This window comes from Gymnodraco acuticeps, unplaced genomic scaffold (genome assembly GCF_902827175.1).
Source record: "Gymnodraco acuticeps unplaced genomic scaffold, fGymAcu1.1, whole genome shotgun sequence".
In the NCBI taxonomy this organism is placed as follows: domain Eukaryota; kingdom Metazoa; phylum Chordata; class Actinopteri; order Perciformes; family Bathydraconidae; genus Gymnodraco; species Gymnodraco acuticeps.
The window spans coordinates 3,871,485-3,897,142 of record NW_022990940.1 but is presented as its reverse complement, the minus strand read 5'-3'; the positions used below and the strand labels follow the sequence as shown (position 1 = coordinate 3,897,142).

The 25,658-nt window shown below is 39.4% G+C and overlaps 2 protein-coding genes across 2 annotated transcripts in view; both read right to left on the bottom strand.

Moving 5' to 3' along the window:
- Positions 1-7,696, bottom strand: part of LOC117558384 (obscurin-like) — a 64,445-nt gene extending 56,749 nt beyond the window's left edge. The window contains 7 exon segments of the mRNA XM_034234555.1: positions 668-771; positions 914-1,180; positions 1,266-1,571; positions 1,845-2,105; positions 2,295-2,564; positions 5,019-6,117; positions 7,485-7,696. Of these exon segments, the coding sequence (XP_034090446.1) occupies positions 668-771; positions 914-1,180; positions 1,266-1,571; positions 1,845-2,105; positions 2,295-2,564; positions 5,019-6,108 (2,298 nt within the window). The 5' untranslated portion in view covers positions 6,109-6,117; positions 7,485-7,696.
- A 4,211-nt stretch (positions 7,697-11,907) lies between these two features.
- On the bottom strand, positions 11,908-25,647 carry atg9b (autophagy related 9B). Its single transcript, XM_034234553.1, has 13 exons — positions 24,967-25,647; positions 23,917-23,960; positions 23,574-23,638; positions 22,727-22,897; positions 20,751-20,892; positions 19,887-20,635; positions 18,996-19,149; positions 18,563-18,742; positions 17,879-18,124; positions 16,952-17,187; positions 16,754-16,841; positions 16,463-16,547; positions 11,908-15,881 (listed from the first exon to the last, which is right to left on the bottom strand). The coding sequence occupies exons 1-13, from the start codon at positions 25,076-25,078 to the stop codon at positions 15,730-15,732; spliced, it is 2,424 nt and encodes an 807-aa protein (XP_034090444.1). The 5' UTR covers positions 25,079-25,647; the 3' UTR covers positions 11,908-15,729.
- Positions 25,648-25,658: the final 11 nt, after the last annotated feature.

Sequence of the window (25,658 nt, the reverse complement as noted above, 5' to 3'; positions counted from 1 at the left end):
TTCCAGATCTCAATCCCATAGAAAATCTATGGAGGGAGTTGAAAGTCTATGTTGCCCAGCGACAGCCCCAAAACATCACTGCTCTAGAGGAGATCTGCATGGAGGAATGGGCCAAAATACCAGCAACAGTGTGTGAAAACCTTATGAAGACTAACAGAAAACGTTTTACCTCTGTCATTGCCAACAAAGGGTATATAACAAAGTATTGAGATTAACTTTTGTTATTGACCAAATACTTATTTTCCACCATAATTTGCAAATACATTTTTTTTCTCGCATTTTGTCTTTCATAGTTGAGGTATACCTAGGATGAAAATTACAGGCCTCTCTCATCTTTTTAAGTGGGAGAACTTGCACAATTTGTGGCTGACTAAATACTTTTTTGCCCCACTGTATATGTGTATGAAGGATAACAGTTACATAAAACAGAAAACGTAACATACTGTACTGACTATGTAATGTCAATTAGAAGCTCGGGGAAAAGAGCTAACCAAAATTAAAAGAACGTTTTAGCATTTTCAGACAGTTTAGTACAATGCTTCTTCAGTCAAACCGATTTGACTAACTTAAAATAGCACAGAGAAATCTACTAAATGTGGTAAATTATAGTGCATCAAAATAAAAGCTAGAAGTCAAGCTGGGAATGATTTATGTTCCCATCACAAACCTGTGCATCATAATCTGACACCTCAGCGGTCAGCTGAGCGGTGGCTTGGGCACTGCAGACCGCCTCCTGTAGGTTTGACTTGTTGGTGAACCTCACAGCAGGAGCTAAACATACAGTGTATATGTAAGAAGGCATTATTGAATTGCCAATGGCATTCAATTCAACAAAGTTAAGAACAGTTGAATGAAGAAAAATGACTATACTATATTTATTTATATGATTTAGAGCTATTTTCTGACTACATACCCTTCACAGACAGGATGCAACTGCTTTGTGAGCCTCCACCCACAAACTTGACCTCAGTCCCGTTCATTTCCATGGTCACGTTACGGATGAGCAGAGTGTGTGTGTTCTTGATCCTGGTGATGAGGTAGTCGCCTCCACTGCGCAGGAGGCGGCCATTCAGAGACCAGAAGGCAGAACAAACAGCTGACAGCTCCACGGAGATGGAGAACTCCTCACTGAAGAAGGCAGTGCTGTTCATCAGGCCTTTCCTGATTTCAGCACTGGGTTCTGGAGACAACAGAAGAACCAGACATGAGAACAAAACAACTCATTGTTTACAAAAACAGCACAATTAATAAAAACTCAGTCTTACCTAGGTAGAAGCTTCCAGGCACCTCCAGGTAATCACTCTGGCCAAAGTCATTCATGGCAGAGATACGGAACTGGTAGGTGGCTTCTTCTTTGAAGCTGCAGACGGTGATCTCGGTAGAAAGGATGGTTTCTCCAGAGTTACACCGCTGCCATGTCTGAGTGCCAACCTTCCTCCTCTCCACAAAGTAGCACTTGATGGGCACGGGGCGGTCGCTGTCCGGAGGAGACCACTGGATGGTGATGGATGAGTCAGTCTTGTTCGCAACCACTGCATCGACTGGGGGATCGGGAGGATGCTTCCTAGCAGCTGGAGCAGAAAGATAAATTATCAAGCTGTTTATGTGATATGATGAGTTTTGTAGCTTGAAGCTAATCAAAAGAAAGATTATAGCAAAACTCAATTTCCTTTCTTTTTGACCCTCTTGTTGAACTTTTATATTCAGCAATTATTCATGTCAGTCTTTTGTAGTGGGCATCAAAGACATGACATGCTCTAAAGTCAATTTTAACTAAATGTAAAGGGGGCAAATCCAAGATCAGAATAAATACAATAAATAAAATAAAATATGGTCTTGCTCACCAGTGACAGAGAATCGTGTGGACGTTTTGCAGTCTCCCGCCACGAAGGCCACTTCTCCTGAGTCATCAGCCTGGCAATCTCTAATAGTGAGTGTGTACTGTCTGAGCATGCAGGCGATTGCGGTACGGGAATCTCCCTTCAGCTTCACGCCATTGCGGGTCCAGTAGACATCCGGGAAAGGACGCTCCAGCTCCACACAGAAGATGACAGTGTCGCTGACAGGGACCACTGTCCTCCGGGGAAGCTTCTTAGTAATGTTGCCTGGGATATGAGAGTAAGTGGACATGACGGTAAGACACACATTCAGTAGAAGTCTAGACAAATTGACTAGCTGTTCTTAGTTTCCCAACTCAACAGCATTTTACGGACATATAATTTACTCTTGTCAATTGTATTGCCTGCACAAAACAGCTAACAAGAAATAAAGACATTAAAATGTCTCCACCATACCCAGGACAGTGAGCTCAGCCACAGTGCGGCTGCCTTCCTTCATCTCGCAGATGTAAACACCATCGTCGTTGGTGGTGACGTTGTGAATGGTGAGGCGAAGCAGGGTGCCTTCCTGCTCCATGTAATATTTGGTGCTTTGATCCAGCTTCGTCTCCTCCATGAACCAGCTGGCCTGGGTGGCACTAACAGGCACCTCACACAGCAGGGTGGCTGACGTCTTCTCCTGCACCTCCACATCCTGCAGCTTCCTCCTGAATGGCACCTTAGGCTCTGGCACAATGAAAAACAAGGAGGGAATCTTTAGCTTATAAAGCCACAATTATGGTTTTGCATGTTAGTATGTCAAATACAAGAAATAGGATATGCTTCAAAACCAACCATATGGCAAATGTTATACATACATTTCCCTGTAAACAACATTACAACATAGTCAAAATCTCTTACAGAGGATAATGTAGACACAAATGTATGACAATATAGCAAGTAGGGCTTGAAGCTTTTAAATAAAGATTTTAGTGTATGTAGTCGTTTCATATTTATTACTCTTTCACCCTAAAAAAAAAACAGACCTCGAACAAAATCTAAATTTGAATGGTGATTTTCCGAATATGAAGGTATGAATTAAGCTTCGAGGCTTCAAACTAGTCGGTACAACCCTAAAGCAATTACATAAAAGCTGATCGATAGTCAGTTGTTAAACCTTGGTTGTTGAAGTCAAGGTTTGACGAATAAACAATGGGTTGTCCTTGAAAATGCTCTCAAGTAAAGTATGTCAATTTCAGATGTTATTTTGAGGGTTAATGTGCTTTCTCCACCCGCTATTTGAATGGAAGCTATAGGGTACATGTTGTACGTTTCCCATGCTGCTCGGTTTTCTTACTCTGCTCTACAAATGCGGGTTAGAGTTCAAACTGTATCCATATCCATACTTTGGGTTTACGCCAACAGTTTAAAGTTAGCAATCAAGTGTTGAACACATAGAACTCCACTTTGAGTTATGGGTGAAGTCCACTGGGTTCATCAAATCATGCAAAGCACTCACATAAAATAAATGCAACATTTACGTTAATAATTTCAATATTTCCTGTTCCGTTGCTGCTGAATGACAGATGAGCTATGACTATTTTTACTAAAAAAACATTAGGTTGAGGAAATCAGAGTTTTGTGAGTAATAGTTTGGCTCTTTGACCCCTTAGCTTTTCATTTTTTACAGGCTTGTCAACGCACTATATATTTAACATTGACAACCCTTAACAGTTGTGTATTTATGTCTTAGTGTCCAAAATAAATACTTTTATTGAAGTTATCTTTCCAAAACTGACATGGACATCTTATTTTTTAAGTGTTATATAATAATTGTGGTAATTAAATCAAAGGTTACAGAAAATGAAATGTTTTCCCCTTTTCTTTTTTCTTAAAGGAGTGTTTTTTGTAATGGTCATGCAACATGGAAGAGCTTAAAACGTATAACCCCTACTGCAAAATGTCCCCCTTTAAATCCTATAAGCTAACAACCTGCAAACATCAGAAGTGCCCTGCCCCAGCAATAAACAGGTAAATAAGTGCAGCAGCCCTCATTAACGATCATGCCGACATAAATATATAATCCTACAGTTTCATCCATTGGGCCAATTTGTTCCCAAGGGGAGACTCAGTAGCATTGGTGCCAAAGTTCTCCAGTGAGTGAGTGAACATCTTAGCATCTGTGAACAACTCATCACCAGCAGAAAATAGATGCAACACAACACCCTCCCAAAGAGGCTGGGCCAGATTTCAACCTTGTTGTAAAAAGCTACAAATTTTCAGGGGTAAATTATACTTTGGTGAAATGATTCGGACACTTAGAGTAGTGCAGATACCAACATTGATTTTTCCTTTCAACATATAGCTTATCCCTTAGTGACATGTACTTCCATTTGAATTGCTAATACAAACACACAAATGAGCCACTTGCTGCAGTGGCAGACAAACAGGCAGTCTAGTTTATTTTGAGTAAATCCCACATACACCATCCTGCTGTGATGAATACTACCACCAAAAGTGTATTAATGTTAAGCTTAAAATAGTCCCCTACAAATGTATTTGCACTCCTGTTTAAGTAATGTACAGTACCAAGCTGTTTTAAGAAATGACTTGCTGTATTGTAGGGCTTCAGCTTTTTTCAGCATTTCATCTGGATTCATCTGAAAATATTGCCCTAATATGTCAATACATTTTTGGTTATATAACGACATGTCTATTTTAGTTTCTCAAAATCCAAGGTGATGTCTTTAAATGTGTTGTTTTGTCAGTTCAAAACAGATAAAAGCAGGAAATCTTCATTTTTAAGAGGCTGAAAACATAATTTTCTGCAATTTGTGCATTCATTTATGATCAACAAATTATCCTTTTTGTCAATTGACTACTCAATGATGGTGACTTTGAGTGCAGCTGTACTATATATAGCATACATTTATTATCATTTTTTTTTTTTAGATGAATGAGTCCTGCAGTTATGGTATAGATGTTGGAAATTATTAGGAGACAGGCTAATATAATGTTTGCTTTCATGGGACTTGTTAATATCAATAAAACAATGAAATCATGCCAGGCATTTACTGTAACCCTGGTGTGGAGTATGGTGCATTTAGCTGACAGATATGCATGTAATTCATGAACATAACTTCTCTAATATGTGTAAAACATGTATGGCTGTATTGTATTACGCAAACACGTCCCTCTTACCTTTGACAGTCACCAACACAGCACTGTAGGTCTGGCCAGCCATATTGGTGGCATTGCAGGTGTAGAGACCATTATCGGTCTGTTTGCAGTACAGGATCTTGAGGATGAAGTTCTCAGCTTGGTCCTCATAAATGACATGCCTGCGGCCCTCGCTGATGTTTGATCCATCCTTCCTCCAGATGGTGTGGGGTTTAGGATGACCCGTCACAAAGCAGCTGAGTTTGGCATGCTTGCCTTCAGTCACCGTGCAGGTACGGGTGAACACACCTTTGGGCAGCTTTGCCAGCGCAGATGCCCTCAGCTCATGTTCCTGACTCAGAGAACTCAAACTATCTGTGATGCTGGTCTTGGTGGAGGAGGAACCAGAGGATCTGCTTTCTTCAGTGCGATAGATAGAGATGTCCTTCTTCATTTCCTCCTTGCGCTTTTGTAGGTGAGAGAGGAGAGAGGAGGTGTTCTTGTCTGCGGACAGATGGAGGGAATCCTGGGCATCTACAACGAGAGCTGCTGCAGAGTGTGAACGACCAACGGTGTTCTGGGCCCTGCAGGTGTAGGTGCCGCTGTCCAGGTTACGCACACTTTGGATCTTCAGGGTGCTGCTGTCGGTGTCGGAAACAATCTTGATACGATTTGACTCGCCCAAGTAGCGCCCATCTTTCTCCCAATCAAAGTTGGGATCAGGGTGGGCTGCAACCCGACAGTGGAAAACCACATCGCCTCCCAAACATACACGTGTAGAGGTAGGCTTAACCATGAAAACAGGGGCCCTCTGAGCCATCTCTGTTTGCAGGGCCACTTTGAGGGTAACAGCAGCATAAGCCTCCCCAACTGTGTTTTTGGCCCGGCACATGAATTGGCCATTGTCCTCCAGTGTTAAGTCATAGATGGTCAGGCGGTACAGATTTCCATCCTCCACGGTTTTGAAGCGTCCCCCAGATGTCAGCTTCAGCTTGTCCTTCTCCCAGCTTATCAGCGGGGTCGGGCTGCCCACGATAGTGCAGCTAAGTGTGGCGTCTTTGCCTACACACACTGAGCATGCCTTTGGGCGGGTGAGAAACCTGGGGACTCCTCCAAATAAGTTCTGATCCATTGTTGGTTCCTGTAATCAAATAAAAGCTGAACATTACAATACAGTTCCAGGTAGTGGCTTACGAGAAATAAAATGAAACGTTGAACAAAAGACAATATAAAATAAGATAGGATAGGATATCACTAAATATACTGAGGGAAATTCCTGCAGGAGTTCAAATATAAAGAGGGGAAACTAAAAGTGCAAATATAAGTCTAAGTGGAGAATGTAAATATGTACAGTATCAGATCTGAATTGTAGGTAGCGTAGAGTACTGCATATTTATATTGCACATATGTCCATCATGATATTGCCCTTTATGTCCTACTAATGCAAAGTCAGTGTAACTGTTATCCTTGTAATACATTTTCTATCTGGAAAAAGAAGCAGTTAGCAGTTTGATATAGTTTTGTCAACAACACATTCCTTTTCAAATAACTAATTTGCGTACGAATAATGGATAAAATCATAGTTTCTGATTGAAATTGATCAATATCAAGGGAAAACCAAAAATATTTCTTTACAACTGCAACAAACTAGACCATATATTTTGTATGCACATTGTTGTGTCAGTTATTTTATATTACTTTCTTTCCACACACTAAATTACAAATAAACCCTGTGGAATACACCCAAAGCCATTGTGATATGTGTGTTAAGTGTAGCTCCTCTATAAATATGTTATGCTATGAAAATAGACATAACTCCACAGTCCAAATAGGCATATTTATGGCTGGCAGTTACAGTAAGTGTCAGTCAGAACAACCCTTTCCTGGCCCTGCAGACATTATTTAATACTAAGACTTTATAGCTTGCAGCCTATACAATAGGAATGTAGTTTACCGGCACAACAACAAATAAATTCCTCTGTAACAAGGTCAAATAGAGCAGATATGTGCCTTTCAAAGAGTGACATTTGCCAGCTTTGTCACCTCTGTCGCTTGAACTGCCTCTCCCAAAAATAACCTCAGCTGTCAGACCCCGTCTCTGTCCATTGCCATTTGTAGAAGCGAAAGGGATATCAGCTGTTTGATAAAGCTACCACTTAAAACACATTCTACATTTCTCACAGCGAACTAAAACGTTATTTTAAAAAACATTTCAAGGTATTCCCATACTTTAATTGACGGTGTCTTAATAAACTATGACAAATGAAACACACACGCAGTTAAATGAAGTAGCTAACATTACCTGCAACTGGAAGCTAAAGCTAGGATACCTAACAGTAACTCAAATTAGCAATTAACCCTTACATGTGTGAAAGTATAACGTACAAATAAGAAGATGAAATAAATGAAAAAAACTGCTATAACTTCGGCCAATTCTTCTGTATAATTCTTAATGCAACGTGTTATTTTTGTACACATCATTTTATTATCCTAACATCAATGTTTCACCTCGAGTCTTCAGCCACTCAGGTAAAACGGGCGTTGAATCATGTGGCCTAAAACTTCAGTTTTCCGTCAAGATTTCCATATGATAGCCAACTCCAGAATCAGTGTTTTTGAGTAGTCCCAATTAAAACAAATTTCTTCTTTGTGCTCAAATATTCTTGAAATGGTTGTAAATCCAGTATGGTGGGAACATCCCCCCTGTCTGCTGCGGTGGGCGGTTGACTAAACTTGTTTTTTCTTTCTTCTCTGGTACCTCATGATGCCAAATAGCTGACGTGCCTACTTTGGCGCAGCCTCCTTTCCAAAATAGACTTGTCATTTACTGAGGAGATAGGAGATAGGCTGCTGTTGGTGAAGTCTGGAAGTAGAGCAGGCTGGCCTCTGCTGGGCTGCACACTATCATAACACTGGATTTTACTAATAGTTTACACCTGCACAGTGGGGGCTTGCAAAACCGGTAGAAAGGAACTGATTGCATTACTAAAGTAGGCTAAATGTAGACTTACTTAAGTACATTTCTGAGATTCACACATTACATCCACTCTTTTATAGGCTCATTAACAAACACAACCCCCTGGAAAAACTGGACATTCCCAATGCACACACACACGCACACGCCCCTGCCTTTTTCTTCCTCCAGAGAAAGTGCCCTTTCCCCCCCTTTTTTATTGTTTATATATGAATATATATCTACTGCTGTTTGCACACAGTTTCCCTTTCCAAAAATATATTGATTGAATACAAAATTAAAATATCAGGTCATGTTCTACCCTCCCTCCCTCGACGTCTCCTGCACAGCGGTGCGGACAGTCATCGTCAGACAGACAGGTAGCAGCACCTCCCACTTTACTGTCCCATGTTATGCCGGCTTTTCTTGGCTTATTTTGAAGGTGAGTGGTGATGAACAAATTACTAAACTGCCAGTGCCTCGAGGTTACAGCTAATTATCTAAAAGACAATAACAAATATAGTTAACTATGGTAGGCTACTAGCTAATGGATAAGTTAGCTCAAGGTTTAGCTAAGACAACTTATCATGGGCAAACAGGCTAATGTACTGTACTTAAGGGGAGAGACTTAAAGTGAATACAGTCACATTGATATGCAAATTAGGCGTTAACTAGGCCTAATTACAATGCGCTAATTTGCACCACCTCACAACTTCCCCAGATAGTTACTTACGTCAAGTCAGTATTTTCCCCTGAAATGTTATGTTTAAATATGCAGATTAGCTATAAATCTATAGATGAATTCAGACATGGTAGTAAAACGAACACCATTTATATGTGTTTCTTGGAAGTTTTATTTCCATTAGTGAAAGAAAACATGGAAGCAAAATAGACCAAAAATAACAAGTACATGAAAAAACGATATTTTTGCCTGTTATGTCTTTAAACAGTAACTTCATAATTTTGATTGTTGGCTGCAGTATTTAATAACTATTAATTGTACTAGTTTGTTGTCTGCTCTTGTGCATTGTGATTTGTGAATACTAAAGAAGACCATTGTCTCTGTGTTAGCTGATTATTTTTGTATAATTCTGTTGAGTATTAAACAATTGTGTGAGTGTGAGGGTATTAAAATTAATTGGTCAGTAAGTCAGAGATGTGCAACTATATTTAACTTTTTGTTTTAATAAATGATTATGGGAAGTGCCCTTTTTCTCCCTTGAGCACCCGCCCCCCAAAATGTCTGTGCACGTCCCTGAGACACACACACACACACACACACACACACACACAACACACACACACACACACACACACACACACACACACACAACACACACACACACACACACACACACACACACACACACACACACACACACACACACACACACACACACACACACACACACACACACACACACACACCACACACACACACACACACACACACACACACACACACACACACACACACACCACACACACACACACACACACACACACACACACACACACACACACACACACACACACACACACACACAAACACAAACAGTGTGCTGGACTTTCTTCAAATTACTACCGCGTAATATTTTACCAACAACAAAATATGATACTGTGCTTCCGGGGAGGAAGGTTACTCAGTAAATGTAATTTCAAGTAGGCCTACTGTTGGCTACTTAAAAACCAATGTAAGGTGCTTGTATTACATCCATTTATTTCACATAACTTCAGTAAAGACTAACTTGGCAGATTAATATTACCAACATAAAATAGAATCAGATAACATATTAATTTGAACATGCTAAAATGACTACTACTCTTAATAATAATAATAATAATAATAAACAATTGTAATAGACAAAAAATCGATAATTATTGTATAAACATTATATATAATTAATAATACATTATATAAGAAATGCAAATGCTCTCATGCTTTATTGTAAGTGCAAATGTGTGACCTGCACATCATCCTCTTGCCACCTCTGTATCTGATTTTCTGATATTGGATCATCTTACCAGAGTGTGGTGCATGCTGAGCTTGAGGATAAGCTAAATTAAATCTAAATGTAATTAAAAGTTTCTGAATGTGAACTTCAGCATTGGAGTTCTCGAGCAAAACAGAGGTGACTTGGAGTTGCCTACTACTTTTATAGTTTCCCTTGTTTTCAAATGTTCAGCTATATTATGATAACTATTCTCATTCACTAAACACATGGACATGTAATTGGTATCAGTTTGCTAGCATGGCTGTGTTCTCTTCTTTCACTATGGCCATAAAAGCTTTCATCAGTAGTAGATTATCTGTTGTAAATTCTTAAGTTTCTAAGTGAAGCTTGGCATTACTGCAACACTTTGGTCAAATGTAAAGTGACTAAACTTGCCCTGTGTAACATATTGTACTCCACTGCCGCCACCACCATCATCTCTGTGATGACAGCTGCTTCATCCAGCTGGTCAGCTCCATAAATAAGGTATGACTTCATATTTAACAAAAGCGTTACATGTATCTGCCGTGACCACCATTCAGTATTATATAGCAATCATTACATGACATTTAATTCTATCATGCTATACTTTATCATATATTTATAGATAGGGTTCTATTTAATGTTTATAGTGTGTAGAAACAAGCGGTATAGCTAGCCTTACCCCTTTCTTCCCTATTCTCTGGCCTCTACGGTATTTTCTTGGTCTTCCCGTGTGGGCTTTCCCCCAGTGCCAGTGACTGACAGCAGCAGGTCGCCTGGACCTGATTTAAACTCGCCGAAACTCTAGCAGACAGTAATCCACTGTTGCTGCTTGCCTGGTTCATCCTGTTCTGGCTTCTGTGTGTGGTTTCCATGCTCCTGAAAGTCTACTGATACAAAAATAAAATACAAGAAATTGAAAGCCAACTCTTTGATCTGCGTCTGTGTCACATTCATTCAAACATTAGAAGATCACAAAAGTGTAATATACAGTATATGAAAAATATGTTGAAATTAATTCAAATGTCAACTTACCCCAAGTTGTTCTTCTTCTCTGTTTTTGCTCTATGACTCTTGATGCTCAATCATACAAAGAAAAATGGTACCCCCTTGATTTGTGAAGAAAACTCACGCATGGCCACCACAGTGAATTCACAATTTTATGTAGACCATTTTGAACAGTAAGGTTTTAAGGAAAAATGCATGTGTTTGAGAAGTAGTTTACGAATACGACTAGGTAAATGTAACTTTGAGTTGTTTTGTGCGAGTTTAAAATAATCACATTTTGATATAGTTTGTGTGTTAAAGCTGAAGTAACTTAACAAAAAATATCTTTGTTGCTTAAACTGTCAGAAAATAATATGGGAAAACAATCTGGTTGTTTGCCACTAAAGGAAAAAAACAATCAGAGCTGAACAGTTTAAGAAGAATTCAAGGTATACATAAAGTAATTTATATACATTTGTTCATTTTGAGGTGAACTTTTCCTCAAATAGCATCAAACAATGTTTTTTTCTTTTAATCAGTCTTGGACAGTATTCAGTCTCTGATGGCACTTGGATTACAATACAGCAGAGGGCAGCAGACAGACACATATACTGTATATAACTTGGCTTTGCTGTTCAGCAACTAAAGAGTTACATACAATTCCACATAAAAAATGTGTTTGCGATGAGACCATTTTCACAGAATGCTTCCAGCGTTAGGTGCCACTATTTTACCTACATGGCCTTCCACTTGACCTCTTACCCATATCGAGAAAAAAGGTCACAGTGTATCATGTTCACAGCCAAAACACATCCTCAAAACAACATTTACATGGCAGGCAACAAGTGGGTCAAATGTCGCAGCAAAGGCAGAGTGAAGCCAAGAATGAACAGCAGATGGCTTTCATGTCCCTAAAATGGTCAATGGGGATATTGGGAACAAATGATTTAAACCAACTGGATAAAAGACAAAGGAATAGATACAGAGACAAAATAGTGCATCTCAAATAGAGGTGTGTGGTGTTTATTTACAATGTTTATTTACAGAGTACCAGTAATACAACAGGGGTACACAGGGCAATGAGCTTTCACTGCATCAAACATAAATCAACCTAACCATTCTAACCCACAAAACCAAACAAAAACATGTAACTAATTTACAAAGATTTTTAAAAATCACACTCAACGTGGATTGGACTAAATAATTTCAATCAGGCCACGAGTGAGAGTAGCAGAGTTGCGGTAATGAGACACGGAGGGACGGAGGAAGGGGAAGAAAGCAAAGGAGACACAAAACATGTAAATACGTTTTCCTTTAAGAGTTTTGAGCCCGTAATATAATATGCATCTTGAGTAAAAGCAGAGCGGAGCAAGAGATCAAAAGATGAAAACAAAACCTGCTGATGACTTATAAGACAGAAATCAGACGCATGTACAATATGAAATGTATTAATCTATCTCTGCTTGAGATGTTCGTCATTAGGTACACTTTTTTTTTCAGTGTATGTATCTTTTTGTCTGTGTTTTTACTTTGTCCACCTTTAAAGCACTTTGCATTGCCATCTACCACAGTGTGATACCACCTCTAAGAATCAACCAAATTAGACATTTTCAAATCCTTCACAAAGCTTTAAGTATCCTTCAGTTTTTTTTTGGGTCACTTTGCAGAGTTGGATGTCTATATCTATCGCTGCACAGTCTAACATATTATAAGGACATCTCAGACTTATCAGGCTCTACTTAATTTAGACAGACTAATATATTGGTGTCAGAAATGTCCAAGACTTAAAGAGAAAAGCTCCCACATTGACATGATCATTTAAATATACTTTTTATTTCAAATAAACATGGCAGAATCCACCACACATGAAATGATTAAATACCAAAAATTAGATTCATTTGCCTCTCTACTCACGCGGGGGGGAAAACAGCACATGTATTGCAAAGCTGTGCCGAAGACAAGTTCTTTTGGCATGTTTTATTTTTCAGCTAGTGTATCTTAATTTACAGAACAAAACAAACAAACCTAAGTAACACAACAACAACAAAAAACCTTAACTAAGTCTTAAAACATATTCAACATTTCAGGATGAAAACTTAGCACCTTGTTCCAGTCACTGTGGTTGTTCGACTGGTGTTTTAGTGGATAACCCAGGGTAAGATGAGGAGGTGGGCTGTGATGACAGTTACAAGGCACACTTCCTGCTTCTTTAGGATAGTGAGGACAGTGCAAGGTCAGACACCATGATAAGAAGAAGTGTGCTGTCAGATACAACAGACTGACATAAGATCTCATGATCAGTTTACAACTCATCTCACAAGCCACATCCACAACATACTTGATGCTATATTCAATGACTTGCCAAAAAGAACGAACAAAACAGTATGTGCTGCTAAATCTGCGAAAGTAAATCCAATAGGTCACATGTAATGGCTTCTATGAAGAGCAAATACTAATCCACTGCTTAAAACAAAATGACAAACATAACAGGGAGGTGTAAATGTGGAGACCGTCAAACGGGATCAACTCTGTGCACGAAGCCGAGATCTAGTGTCTCTACAACATCAACCCACTGCACGATGGAAAATGACCCATGTGAGTATATATTTAACAACGTGACAGAGACACACATCATCCCCTACAGAGCGGACTTCTACTGACCAGAGGTAAGAACGACCTCATGTGATAAGCCACAGTGTTTCCAGATGGCTTTGCTGTGGACTGCGACAACACAACAAGCAGGGATGCGTTGTTTATGTACAAACAACGAGAAGAGATCGTTCCGGATGGAGACTGACTCAGTGTCCCTTTTGAGACCTGCCCTTTCCAAACGGTAACTGATGCAAGTACTGTATATATACACGCACACATTTAAAAACAAATGTTTATTTTCTGTCAGTGCAAAATTCATGTTAGCATAATTACGAAGGTGTCCAAAACGCATTCCTTCCACAGACACGCTCACAGAGAAAGTGTAATAGTTTCTAAATACGAGAGAGGGCAAAGACACATTGACCCCTCTCTTGCAGTTGTGCAGGATGACATCTATGTTACTCTGATCTATAAAACAAAATGCAATTAAAAACAAATATCTTTTTGGGCACTGCATCAACAGGCAGATTTAGTCCCAGTTTATTTTAGGTTTAAATCACATTCAAAATCATGCGGCTGGCCATGTTATATTTGCATTAATACAAACCTTTTTGTGGAATTTCGACATCAAATGATTTTTTAAACTACTTTTTTGGTGGGAACATGCCATTTATTTGATTAAAAAGGTTAAGTGAAATAAATTGATTCCACAAAACAAATCTAAATAATGCTTTTACAAATAAATAATACACAAACATGAATTAAATATCCGGGAGGGTAACGGGTAATAAATAAAGCTAAATCTAACAGATGATGCAGACTGTGGAAAGTCCTTTTCCTCCTCATGCTCTTATTTTGAAACAATAAAACCAACACTGAGAGAGCTGTTGTCCTAAAATCTTCAGACCTAAAGCTGCAGAAGCAACAGCGCACAATCTAAAAATCAGCCCTTTTGATGAAGTTCCATTTTTTTGTGATGCAAATAAAATACACAGATTGGTTAAAGCAATACCACCCTGTGTTGTTCAATTTCTGGTGCCATCAATTTCAATGACTTCTGCTGGGCCAGATATAAGAAGAGACAATGATTCCATGTATGCCCACCATCACAATCAAAATGCAGTTATTAGATGCACACTGCAAAGCACCCAATATGTACTGTATTTATATTTACACAAGAATAATTTCACTGAAGAGGTATTATCTTTTCTTCGCCACCACTGAGGTAATACTGAAAACTTTATTTTTTAATATGGGTGGTAAGGCATAAAGCTGGCTTTGTGTCCAGCTCAAATAGACATCTTATATCTACATTAGGATTTTGATGCCAGGTGTATTTTAGACCTAATTTGTAGTGTCCAGAAACAGCAGCTGTGGAAATATTAATACTGTGTATAATCTGTATTTAGGACCGTTAAAGACAGCCAGCAGCACCAAAGCATGTGTTTGTCAGATACACATGTGTTTATCTTTATCAAATCAATACTTGGTATCTTTGAGGATTAGCTCGGGTAGTAAAGATGTGGTCTTTTAAAGGATAAGTCAGCAACAACGTGTATTTACAAATCACCAGGGTCAAACAGCACAACATGAAATATTGAATTCTCTTACAGGTGATCGATATTGTTCAGGCAGCTATGATACAGTTTGCAGTCTAGGTAACACAGAAGATCACTCTGAGAGAATTCAAATAGACTGGCGCTGTTAATCTTTGTGATGCACAAATACTTTGAGGCTCGTCAGAAGTAGCGATGAGCATTTTGCGCTTCTTTTTTTCCACACAGTGATCCTTTGAATACACCATATCGTCTCTCTGTCATTTTACATAGTTTGTCTGTACAAGTTTACAACAAGAATCGAGATGGGTCGGACCGGACGGAAGACATATGGTTTCCCTGATGCCATAGTCTGCCTGATGTGACAGGATGAGGCGTGGAGGTGCAGAGACAGTGGTTATTCAATGATCTCCTCTCGTAACAAATGCTGAATGATGTTTTAAAGGTCCATGCTAAACTCTCCATGAAGATCATCTAAGGCCACAATGTTCATAGAAGAAAGTAAAACTGTAAACACTATAAAAACAATAAAGAGGAGAAATTATCATGGCAATGTATCCCTTCTAGGATAAAAGGCCATTGTAAAGGTTTCGACTAACACACAGGGTAAAGAACCACAAAGCATAGATCGTAGACTTGAGTCATATTACAGAGTTTAAAGAGAACGTATACCTTGTGACCTAAGGCACTCAACAACTATTCCCAGTGCCCTGTTTTGGAGTAGATCCACTGTTTATCTCCTGGTCATCTTCATTCTCCTCTTCCTCCTCCTGCCAGCCTCCAAGGTGGACAGCGGTGGGCATCGAGAGGCTGGAACCGAGGCCGCTTTGTGACTGGAAACCTGAAAAAAGCGTTGATAAAAAAGTCAGAGTCGTTCTTAAGCATTAGTCCCATTAGACCTGGCTGATTTACACACAGCTTATGCCTGTGGGTCAACCAAAAATATAATATATTATGCATAATTAATCATTAAAAAGGGATATTTTTAAGCCAATTTTCTTCAAATTGCATTCATCCAACATAAACTTTGTTTTTTAAATGTAATTTCTGAACCAACTAACTTGCAGAGTATCGTGTTTGTACTCATGCCAAGGTGAGTACATGTTTGTTTCTGTACTGCATTACAGTGAAGTGTGTTTTACCAATATAAAAGCAAAGATAATTGCTTCTAAAAGTCTAGTGTAATTGATTCTAAAGTCATGTATGCCTCTGTAGTTGATGCTCTGTTTGGAGTGTGTAATTAAGTGCTGCAGATTCAGGTCAATCTCTTTTCCATTACACATTAAAGTCTTTAAACTCAATGTTAATATTGAAAAACAGAGCAGAACATGGAAAATAATTTCTAACTTTCCTTTCAGCTAAAGTGCTCTATAAAGTATTTTGCAGGTTGCAAGTTCTTCGTAAAACAAGGTTTTCATTTACCACTGTTAGTGTGCAGATCTCTCATTGGCACTGGGTTCTGCCACTGCCCTGAAGCTCTCTGTGGGTGGGAGCTCTGCTGGTGGAGCTGGAGAGACACATAGTTTTCAATGAGCTGAAATCAATATTTTAAATACCAAACATATGACACCTGTAGACTTGAGAAGTGCAATTTTCTTCACTGCAAAACCTGGTCAATGTTTGGATCATTGTAATTCAAGCAGAGTATCACTTTACACTCCAGACACACAACAGAGGAAAGGTCAACTGTAGAGCTTGGAGACAGGAAATTACCTCGTGCATGTAGATGGCATGGAGACTCATCTCTGCTGAGGCAAACTCTGAGTTCAGAGTATTGCCCCGGATGTCACTGTTAGACATACTGAAAAGAAAAACACGTTAATCAAAGTTCAAAACAAGCATTTGCATTTATAAATTCATGTCACCAAACACTATTAGAGCTACGGCGTGTGATGATGCAGTACGTAATACCTGTCAATGATGGTGCGGTCGCTGCGGTACATGGTCTCGGGTTGGACGGAAGAGTTCAGGAGGCTGTGGGAGCGGCTGCGGCTGGTGTGGGGGAGCTGGGAGGTGGACAGAGAGGCCAGGACACTGGCAGCGGCAGAAGCAGCGGTGCTGGGGGGGATGAAGCGGTGGTCTCGCCCTTGTAGTCCAGACGCAGTTAGAACAGGGTGAGCCAAGACACTGGCCAGCAGATTATCAGGCTGGAAAAAAAACACATGTCAATACAGAGTCCCTAAGTAAACAAGATTACATTGCAATAGAAAAGGTAAGAGATTGACATTTAGAAATATACTTTATGGATCATTAGTTAAAGGTCCCCTATTATACTGTTTTTCATGACTTTATTATAGATCTCAGATATATACAAACATGTCTCTGAAGTGTTTGGCTCGAAACACCAAACAGATCGTGCATTGCAGCATCCCATAATCCCCTCTGTTTCAGCCCTGTTTCAAAAGTGCTGATTCTGGGTCTGTTACTTTAGATGAAAATAAGGAGCCCCTCCCCACGCTCCTCTGAGAGATAATTGGTTAAAAAAAAAACACAATGGTGCTCTACGAGGAAATTCAGGTGATAATAGTTACCTTGGCTGGTGATTGGCTAATAGCTACACAAGCCAAAAAATCGTTATGACATCATAAAGTGGTCAAAATCTGATCAGCTCATTTTCAGACAGGTTTTTATATAAATGGATCAGGACAAAAAGTGAGCCAATCATTTTTCCTGAAACTTTCAGAATCTCTTTCCACAGAGGGGACACATGTTTATGTATAAAAGACATGAAAATGTGGATTTTGCATAATAGGTGACCTTTAATGTAGAGAATTCTACTCTTGAATTATTTAAACATTCTGAGGCAATTCATATTTATTGTAAAATCACGGTTCCTACCGCAGCCCCGGAGCCGTTGGACTGCAGCGAGGTGCAGAGCGGGGCCTCAGAGAGCAGCAGCTGGGTGGAGGGGCCGCCCTGAGCGTCGTGGTGCACCTTCTCCTTCAGATGGCTGATGAACACCGAGCTCTCCTGAGGCGGCTGCCAGCGGGGGTTCTTGATGGTGAAATGCATGAGAGACAACTCTGTCTTTCCGTTTTCAGCTTGTTGGTATATGGACGCCTCCGTCTGACCATGGGACATCCACTGCAAAAACATTTAGAAATGTAAATTCATTTACCAACATTAAGAGCAGGACCTGTGAATTTATGCTTGTTATTTCTTGTCGTTGACAGTTTTGGTTTAACTGTAAAGATTATTTGTTTTTGTTTGTTTTGCAAAGGAGTGATTTGTTTAAAACAATGAATCAAATTTCACGGATGCTGATGAGGATGACCTGAACTTTTATTTTCATGAACAATGTATGCTAGTGGATAGGACCAGAAACGTTTTAAAGCTTCTTCTAGCCCCTTTTGAACATGAAGGAAACTAATTGAGAATGTTTTTTTTTTTGTACACCTTTTTTATTTTGCTTCTCTTTGTTATTATTATTATTGTTTGTTTTTTAACATGTTCAATAAATTGACTAACACAAAAAACTATATACATTCCCAGTTTGAGAAAAGCTAAAGTAACAAATCTTACTGTTGGGTTTCCATGGCGCCTGATGTCCATCTGCGCAAAGGAGCAGATGTCTCCGACTCCGACGACATCCACAGTGAAGTTCCTGAAGAAGTCGATGATCTCTAGAGATTTGTTCCTCAGGTGGAAGATGAGAATGAAGGGTGTGACAATGGGACTGAGCAACTCCTCCAAGATGAACACCTGATTGAATCACAGAAATAATGAGTCACATTTGAAATACGTTCAAACCCCTTTACATAATCGGATGAATGTCAAAACTTCCCAGAAACCCATTAATACATCCTGTGAAGGCTAACAGGCTGTATCTAGTCTCATTATTGACCAGGTGCTTCATATATAAAAAATGTCATCAATCCAAACTAAAATCATCCATCATCCATGATTTAAAATGTAATAAATGTGTTCCTATCCACTCGGTTCCTCCGTTCCTCACCGCTTTGTACTGGAACAGCTGCGCCACCTCGTCGCGGGTCTCGCTCTTGTTAGCATGTCCCCTCCAGTGGTCCGGCATGTAGTGAATGTGTGCCAGCATGCACTGCAGCAGCTGCTCTGGACACCACACCATATGCTCATCTGGGATGAAGGACCTGGAAGAGGATATGGACAAAATATGTTCACCATCATCTCTAAAAATGAAATTGTTTTGTAATGTGTAAATTGATTTGTGGCAGAACAATCTGTTAGTGATTAGGAGGAATGGTTGCACTTAAAGCGTTCCCATAAACACGAGTGAGTGAGGGATGGTGAAGCGTACAGTTTACTTTTCACTATGGCTTCACTCAATAACTGGAAAGAAACTTTAGAACACCAATAGAATACATCGAAAAGGAATTGATAACTCAAACTGTATAAGCAAAAGTATCATTAATCATAGTATATAGATATGTGTAGATTATAATATAAACAGTAGGGCTAGATAATGAGGTCAAAATACCTAATTGGAATATTTTTGAATGACTATGACACTATGATATCATTCACAACACATGAGCGATGTTCACTTATCATTACTTCCCTTTTCATTATGTTAAATATATTAAATTATCCTGGTATCACGATATTTTTTTGTTGCAAGGATCTTCAACAAGCATATTTTTTTCTTAAGTCTGTAGAATGTGATTTGCAGGCCAGGACTCAGCAGCAAAACAATACTTTATTTAAAAGCTACTTCAACACAGATTTCCCCAAATGTTGCTTCTACAACTATTTCGCTGTTGCATTAGTCATTATTGTAATTTTTTATTACAATTAAAATGAGGTCTTCAACCTTAATAAACAGAAAGATTTAACACCAGGTAAATCAAACCTGTCTCTGAAAGCTCACCTGGCGATGGTGATGACCACTCCAAGCACAGTGATGGCGGTGAGGATGTGCTGCACTGTCAGGACATCTTCATCATAGACTGTCAGTGCAATGAGCACAGCTAAAATTGAGCCTGAGAAGAAGGCAAAGTTCTTAGCGAGCACCGTCAGCACCGGTGACGTAAAGGAGTTCATGTATTTGGACGTGGGCTTGTAGCCGCGGCCTAAACGTCCGTGCAGCTCGTGGTCCAACTCGTTGAAGTGACGCATGTATAAATGGCCGTACAGGGACCAGCGGCGCGCACCCAGGCTCCCCGGCTCTCTGCGGATCACTTCGGTGTAGCTGAAGAAAGCGTAGAGCACCTGCCACACCAGGATGAAGGGGCACAGCAGCAGATTGGCCAGACCCATGAGCAGGATGACTCTGCTGAGCTGCTGCGCCAGCTCCAGCCGGTTCCCATTGCGCTTGTACTTGGGGTGCAGGTTCCACTTGTTCTGAAACAGAGAGCCAGGGCCCCAGAAGAGGATGAGCTCAAAGTTGTACTTGAGTCCCTGGGTGAGGAACACCACGTTGCCCAGCAGGGGGAGCTGCAGCTGCACTGGCAGCAGAGACTTGTTTATCATGGCCACCATGTAGTTCTTGAACCTCAGGATGCGGTGATAGATGTCCAGTTCTGTCAGCTCCTTCTTGTGAATGCACATCTGCTGTTCTCTCTGCAGGCTGATGAGACGGTCCTGCACTTCCTGCCATGTGAAGTTGCATAGTTCATCCTGAGAGAGGAGGGAGGAGAAAGTAAGCTGACTAGTACTACAGAGACAATGGTTTCATGGCTTTATTATTGTCAACATTAATACATTTGATAAGGTCTTTAGGTGTAGCACTTACCATTCTGATCTTCAGGGCTTTGATGTAGAACTGCCTGATCTCCCAGTAGCTCATAACATTGCAAAATACTTTAACAAGTCGATAGAGCCAGAAGATGGCTGCCATGATGAGAAGGAATATAAGCCAACTGTTCTCTTGAATCCTGGATAACAAAAACAAAGATACTTTCAGACATGGCTGGCTTTATTTATCTGTTAAAACAATGGAATAGTGTCATTCAGAAAGGGGTTAAACTTGAGTTATAGCTGTATTTTTAAATGTCAGGACATTTGCAGAAAGAGCCATAATGCTTGCACAATATTGGGAAGGGCATGGAAAGATAGCAGGTGGAAAAAAGTCTAAAAATATCAGGAGAAAGTTATGGGTGGGGCTAATTTGAAAACTGGGATTCAGAAAAAACATTTACTGAGAACTTAGGGAAAAACATATCAGGTCCTCTCCTCATATGACAATGTAAATTGATCCTTTACGCAACATTTAACTTATAATATGATGAACAGATACAACAATATATTAAACCTGCTGCTTTAATGTAGGGTATATGTATCAAACTGCAACCAGTGTTTACAGGTTGTGGAAAGGCAGCCTGTGTCTAAAACAAATAAGTCTACAAGAATTCAAGAAGAAATGTACATGAATAGGTCACATTCAGATATAATAAACAAATATGAGAGTGTTTTCGCGACCAGCATCTTGCTTTTAAAAAGGTAATTAGAGAACTTAAGAAGGATATGAGGAGGACAGATAGGTTCCTCACTGTAGAACACACTGTTCCCATAACAGATCTCCAGGGTGTTGTACGTCACTGACTTCGTTACAAATGAGTATACACTAAGTCACAGTCAGAATCAGGAACAAATTAATGAGGGGCCTATTAGACAAGCTTGAGAAAAAACACAGATGGAAGGCTGAATCTTGGAAAAAATATGACAACATGGGATTGGGGTTGGAGTTGGGGGGGGGGGCCTAGTGAGGTGTCATGTGGTAGTCAGCTTGTTGGTCCCGGCGAGTTGTCAGTGGACAGTTTTGCCTCGCCAGAGCTATCAATTACATTGTCCTGTTCCCTAAAGTCTAAACACAGAACACAAATACCTTCCTCCAAGTAACTGTCAGGGCAGGAGTGTTGTAACTCGAAGCTAGCAATCTCAGGCTCAAATAAACAACGACACTTAGAAAGAAGAACATTTCATAGAAAGCGAAGTCACAAATCAAATATCAAATGTAATTTTGTCAAACTTGGTGCTTTTTATAGACCGTTTAAGAACAACCTAATATGTAATGCTTCATTGTAATCTGCTATTACCACCAGCATTAAGACCTTTTTTCAACATGAATGAATAACTTCAATATGTTTTCAGATGTCGTGAACAGCATAACACACAATATAAAAGACAGTTTGTTCACATTAAAACATTGTTTTCGATAGATTACTTTTTGGAGGCAACAATGTAAGATAAAAACCATAGATACTCAACTTATAACTGAGTAGTAGAAATGTAAAAACACTGTTTCTCATTGCTTAGAGTGTCTACATTAAAGAGGCATTTCCTCCCATTTCTCAATAAAAAAAGAGTTCTCGTGATTTTTGGGGGTTAAAAAATAAACCCAAGGGGAACGGCTTGAAAGGCTTCTGTCTTATGGATGTAACTGTACATTGTAGTGTGAAGCCACATCTGAACTACTCCAATACAAATGAAGACTGGAAGTCTGATCCTTACTGAATTAAGCCAGACAAATGTAATCCCTCTAAAGGCCCGTCTCTAAAAGGGCTCTGATAATATCCAAGCCCATGACTGCTGGAGAACAAAGCAGCTAATCAAACTGGCTCGAATGAGAGAACGGCCACATCTTTTTATGTGACTGTTTAGTCTTTTAGTTAATTCACCTTGACTTCTAACTCATTTTGCCCCCAAAGGAAGAAATACACTTGAAACTAATTATAAAGCACTGCAAAACACAGTATTAAACATGATTACCTTTCAGTGCACTGCTCACTGGGGAGGATGGCGTCAGGAAGAGTGACCTTGTTCCTGTCCAAGGGGTTCTGGCCCTGCCCGGTGTGGTTGACCGCTCGATTGGCAAACAGGACGTCATACTCCACACAGTTGACAAGGAACGTCGTGAATATGACAACAAACAAAAACTGACTGTTAGGAAGAGATGAAACGGGAAAAAGAGATTAGGAATCGTACCTAATGACTGTAGAACAAACAAACAAACAAACAAGCAACCCGAAAGTAATAACCTTGGCAAAAGAGATTCATTTTATGAGCCATTACTGAGATAAGTGACTATATTTCATTTCTAACTATCATGCACTCTGTAAATACTGAGAAGTGATGTAGGAGTGCAGATAAGACCGATCATTTGCAGTTCCGTTATGTAATATGTTTACAGGCTTTGTTTTGGTTGTGGTTATGAGAAAAGATTTCACAAACCAACGAGTTACTTAAAGTAAACCCTGTATATTTATTATTACACTCTTGTGACCTCAGCTACAAACTCAAGCAGTTTAAATAAGAGTCGAGTGAGTAAAAGTAGTAAAGTCAATAGTGAATAAAGCAATCACCAAGATGTAATAATAAGATGTTTTTGTTTGGTGTGAAGAATGTATTTCACATGAGCTTCTAAGTACAGCTGCTGTGGAAATCATCCGGCTGAACTTGTTCATGCTGAAGCCTGAGGCACAACGTCAATTATTACCACTCACATAAACAGGGACTAAGTCGAACTGAAACTGAACTGAAAACCCAAACTAAGGCTTAAAATTGAACACAGTATCTCATGATGAACTCTCAGCATTTTGTAATACTTGATACTTACATAAGTTCAAAGAACTCTGACAACATCATACAAGCGAAGCCATTCTTCTGATGGAAATGATAGATGTGGAAGGGAAGGTTAAGAAAAAGTGTGAAGTAACATGAGCTAATAACGTACAAGAAAGCATCTTGGACGCCAATTTTAAGGCGTCCAACATTTTTGATAAATGTGTCATATTAGGAGGATATTAAACTGGGGAACATAGGACCCAGGCAACATAGATACCATCCCAAGTCAAGAAGTAAACACCATGTGTCAGCATGATGCAATACCAGTGGCACATGCAATGACAGAGTCCTTTGGAAAACCATCTATTAAACAGAACTATCATTAAAAAGGATATCCTTTTGAAGAAGTTATCCAGGTTCTTGATATGGTGCCATGAGTCTGTAACATAAATGAAAGCATTAGCAGTTTCACCCAGAAGTTACATTTGTATTTATTTTGTAATACAAATGTATTAGGTACAAGAATGTCACTATTTAAAATGATATACATTTCTACCAGAGAGGCAACAGAATACACAGTAGTATATAATAGGACAATGAAATATTATTTCTTATTGACTAAATATTCACAAAAAAAGTGTTTAAAAAGCAAATAAGCTCACAGCTTGGGACTTCATATGTAGGATGCTATGCTATTGCTGGGAAGTATATTGAGAGAGACATCAGTGTAAGGTTGTAAGTAATGTTATTATCTAATATGTCTTATGCTTGTCATGTGTGTTGACTACACTGTTGAAAATGGGTTTTTAAAAGGGGTTGATTTTTGTAGACTGTAATGTGTTTTGTACAGTGGTGTCAAGTGAGAGTTTTGATACTTTGTACTTCTACTCCATTACAAGTCAGGGGTAAATCCTGTACGTTTGCTCTATTAATGATGTGAAATATAACCAACACTTAAATAAGGCTTTGTTACACCTGGGGTAACATTAACTAGCTACCATGCAGTATATAATTACACCTAGCTGCACCTTTACCAGCTTTGATAACACTCTAATGCATTAATAATTATAATCAAAACAATTAATATTAGTCTAAAATTGCCCAAACTACATTAAGAGCCCTTTTACTTTTGGTACTTTATTTTGATGCTAATACTTTTGTATTTTTACTTGAGTAACATTTTGAATGCAGGACTTTTACTTGTAATGATTATTCCTTCACTCTGGTACTTTTACTTTTACTAAGGTACAGGATCTGAGTACTTCTCCCACCTCTGGTTTTGTGTGTATTTAAATGTGAATCCCAGGACAAATAACGTTAGCTGTGCTTTAGGGCACAGCTAATGGGGATCGAATTATAAACTGAAATTAAATTAATTAATCTGAATAAGCAGTTAGTCATTTGTTCAAAGATAAGTAATATTTTAGATGTAATAACATGTTTACCTTTTAGGCCTTCGGGCACATGCACCAGTAAATCCTGCTCCTCCCCTGGTGGCGAGTCCTCCTCAAAGTCTTCAATTCTCTGATATTCCTGGTAAGCTTCAAAGTTGGCCATTGTTCTTCACATTCTTGAGCTTACCCCTAACTCAAAAGCTACTTATAGTAAACACAGTATGATACGAGTGTAGTCTTGTAACCTCAGCTACATTATGTTGCTAGCAGCTAAAGCAGTTCAAGTAATGGCAACGATAGCTACAGCTAGCCACTAGCTAACTTGCTACTCCGGCGGTCAACGCTTGTGTAACTACACGACCATGGCAACGAGAGAAATACTGAGTGGTAGTTAAGAGTCCAGTAAACGAATATTCAGCAGATATAAATGTTACTTATAGTCGTTTTAAGATAACAACCTAACTCCACTGTCTTCTGTCTGGTTAGCCTGTGAATGATTCAGCCCCTCATGCAGTCCATCGGTTTGTTTTGTTCCCGACTTCTAACTGCTGGTGTTGAAATCTTCTTTGATTTCAGTCCACTCTTCCCCAGAGCTCGTTTCACACACTGTGTTCAAATCACAACACGGTGCTGTCCAGTCAGTTGTGAGTTTCGTTAGCTGGTTTCCAAAAATACACCATCCAGTCAGTGAGTGTCCACTGTTTTTGTCTTTTACAAAACAAATGTCAACAAAACGCTATTGA

Excerpts from the sequence above, each read along its gene's own strand:
- atg9b (XM_034234553.1), bottom strand. The coding sequence starts at position 25,078 with ATGGCCAACTTTGAAGCTTACCAGGAATATCAGAGAATTGAAGACTTT. Across the intron at positions 23,961-24,966 it reads TGTGCCCGAAGGCCTAAAAG|ACTCATGGCACCATATCAAG; the intron begins GTAAACATGTTA and ends TTTATGTTACAG. Across the intron at positions 20,893-22,726 it reads AGTGAGCAGTGCACTGAAAG|GATTCAAGAGAACAGTTGGC; the intron begins GTAATCATGTTT and ends TTTGTTATCCAG.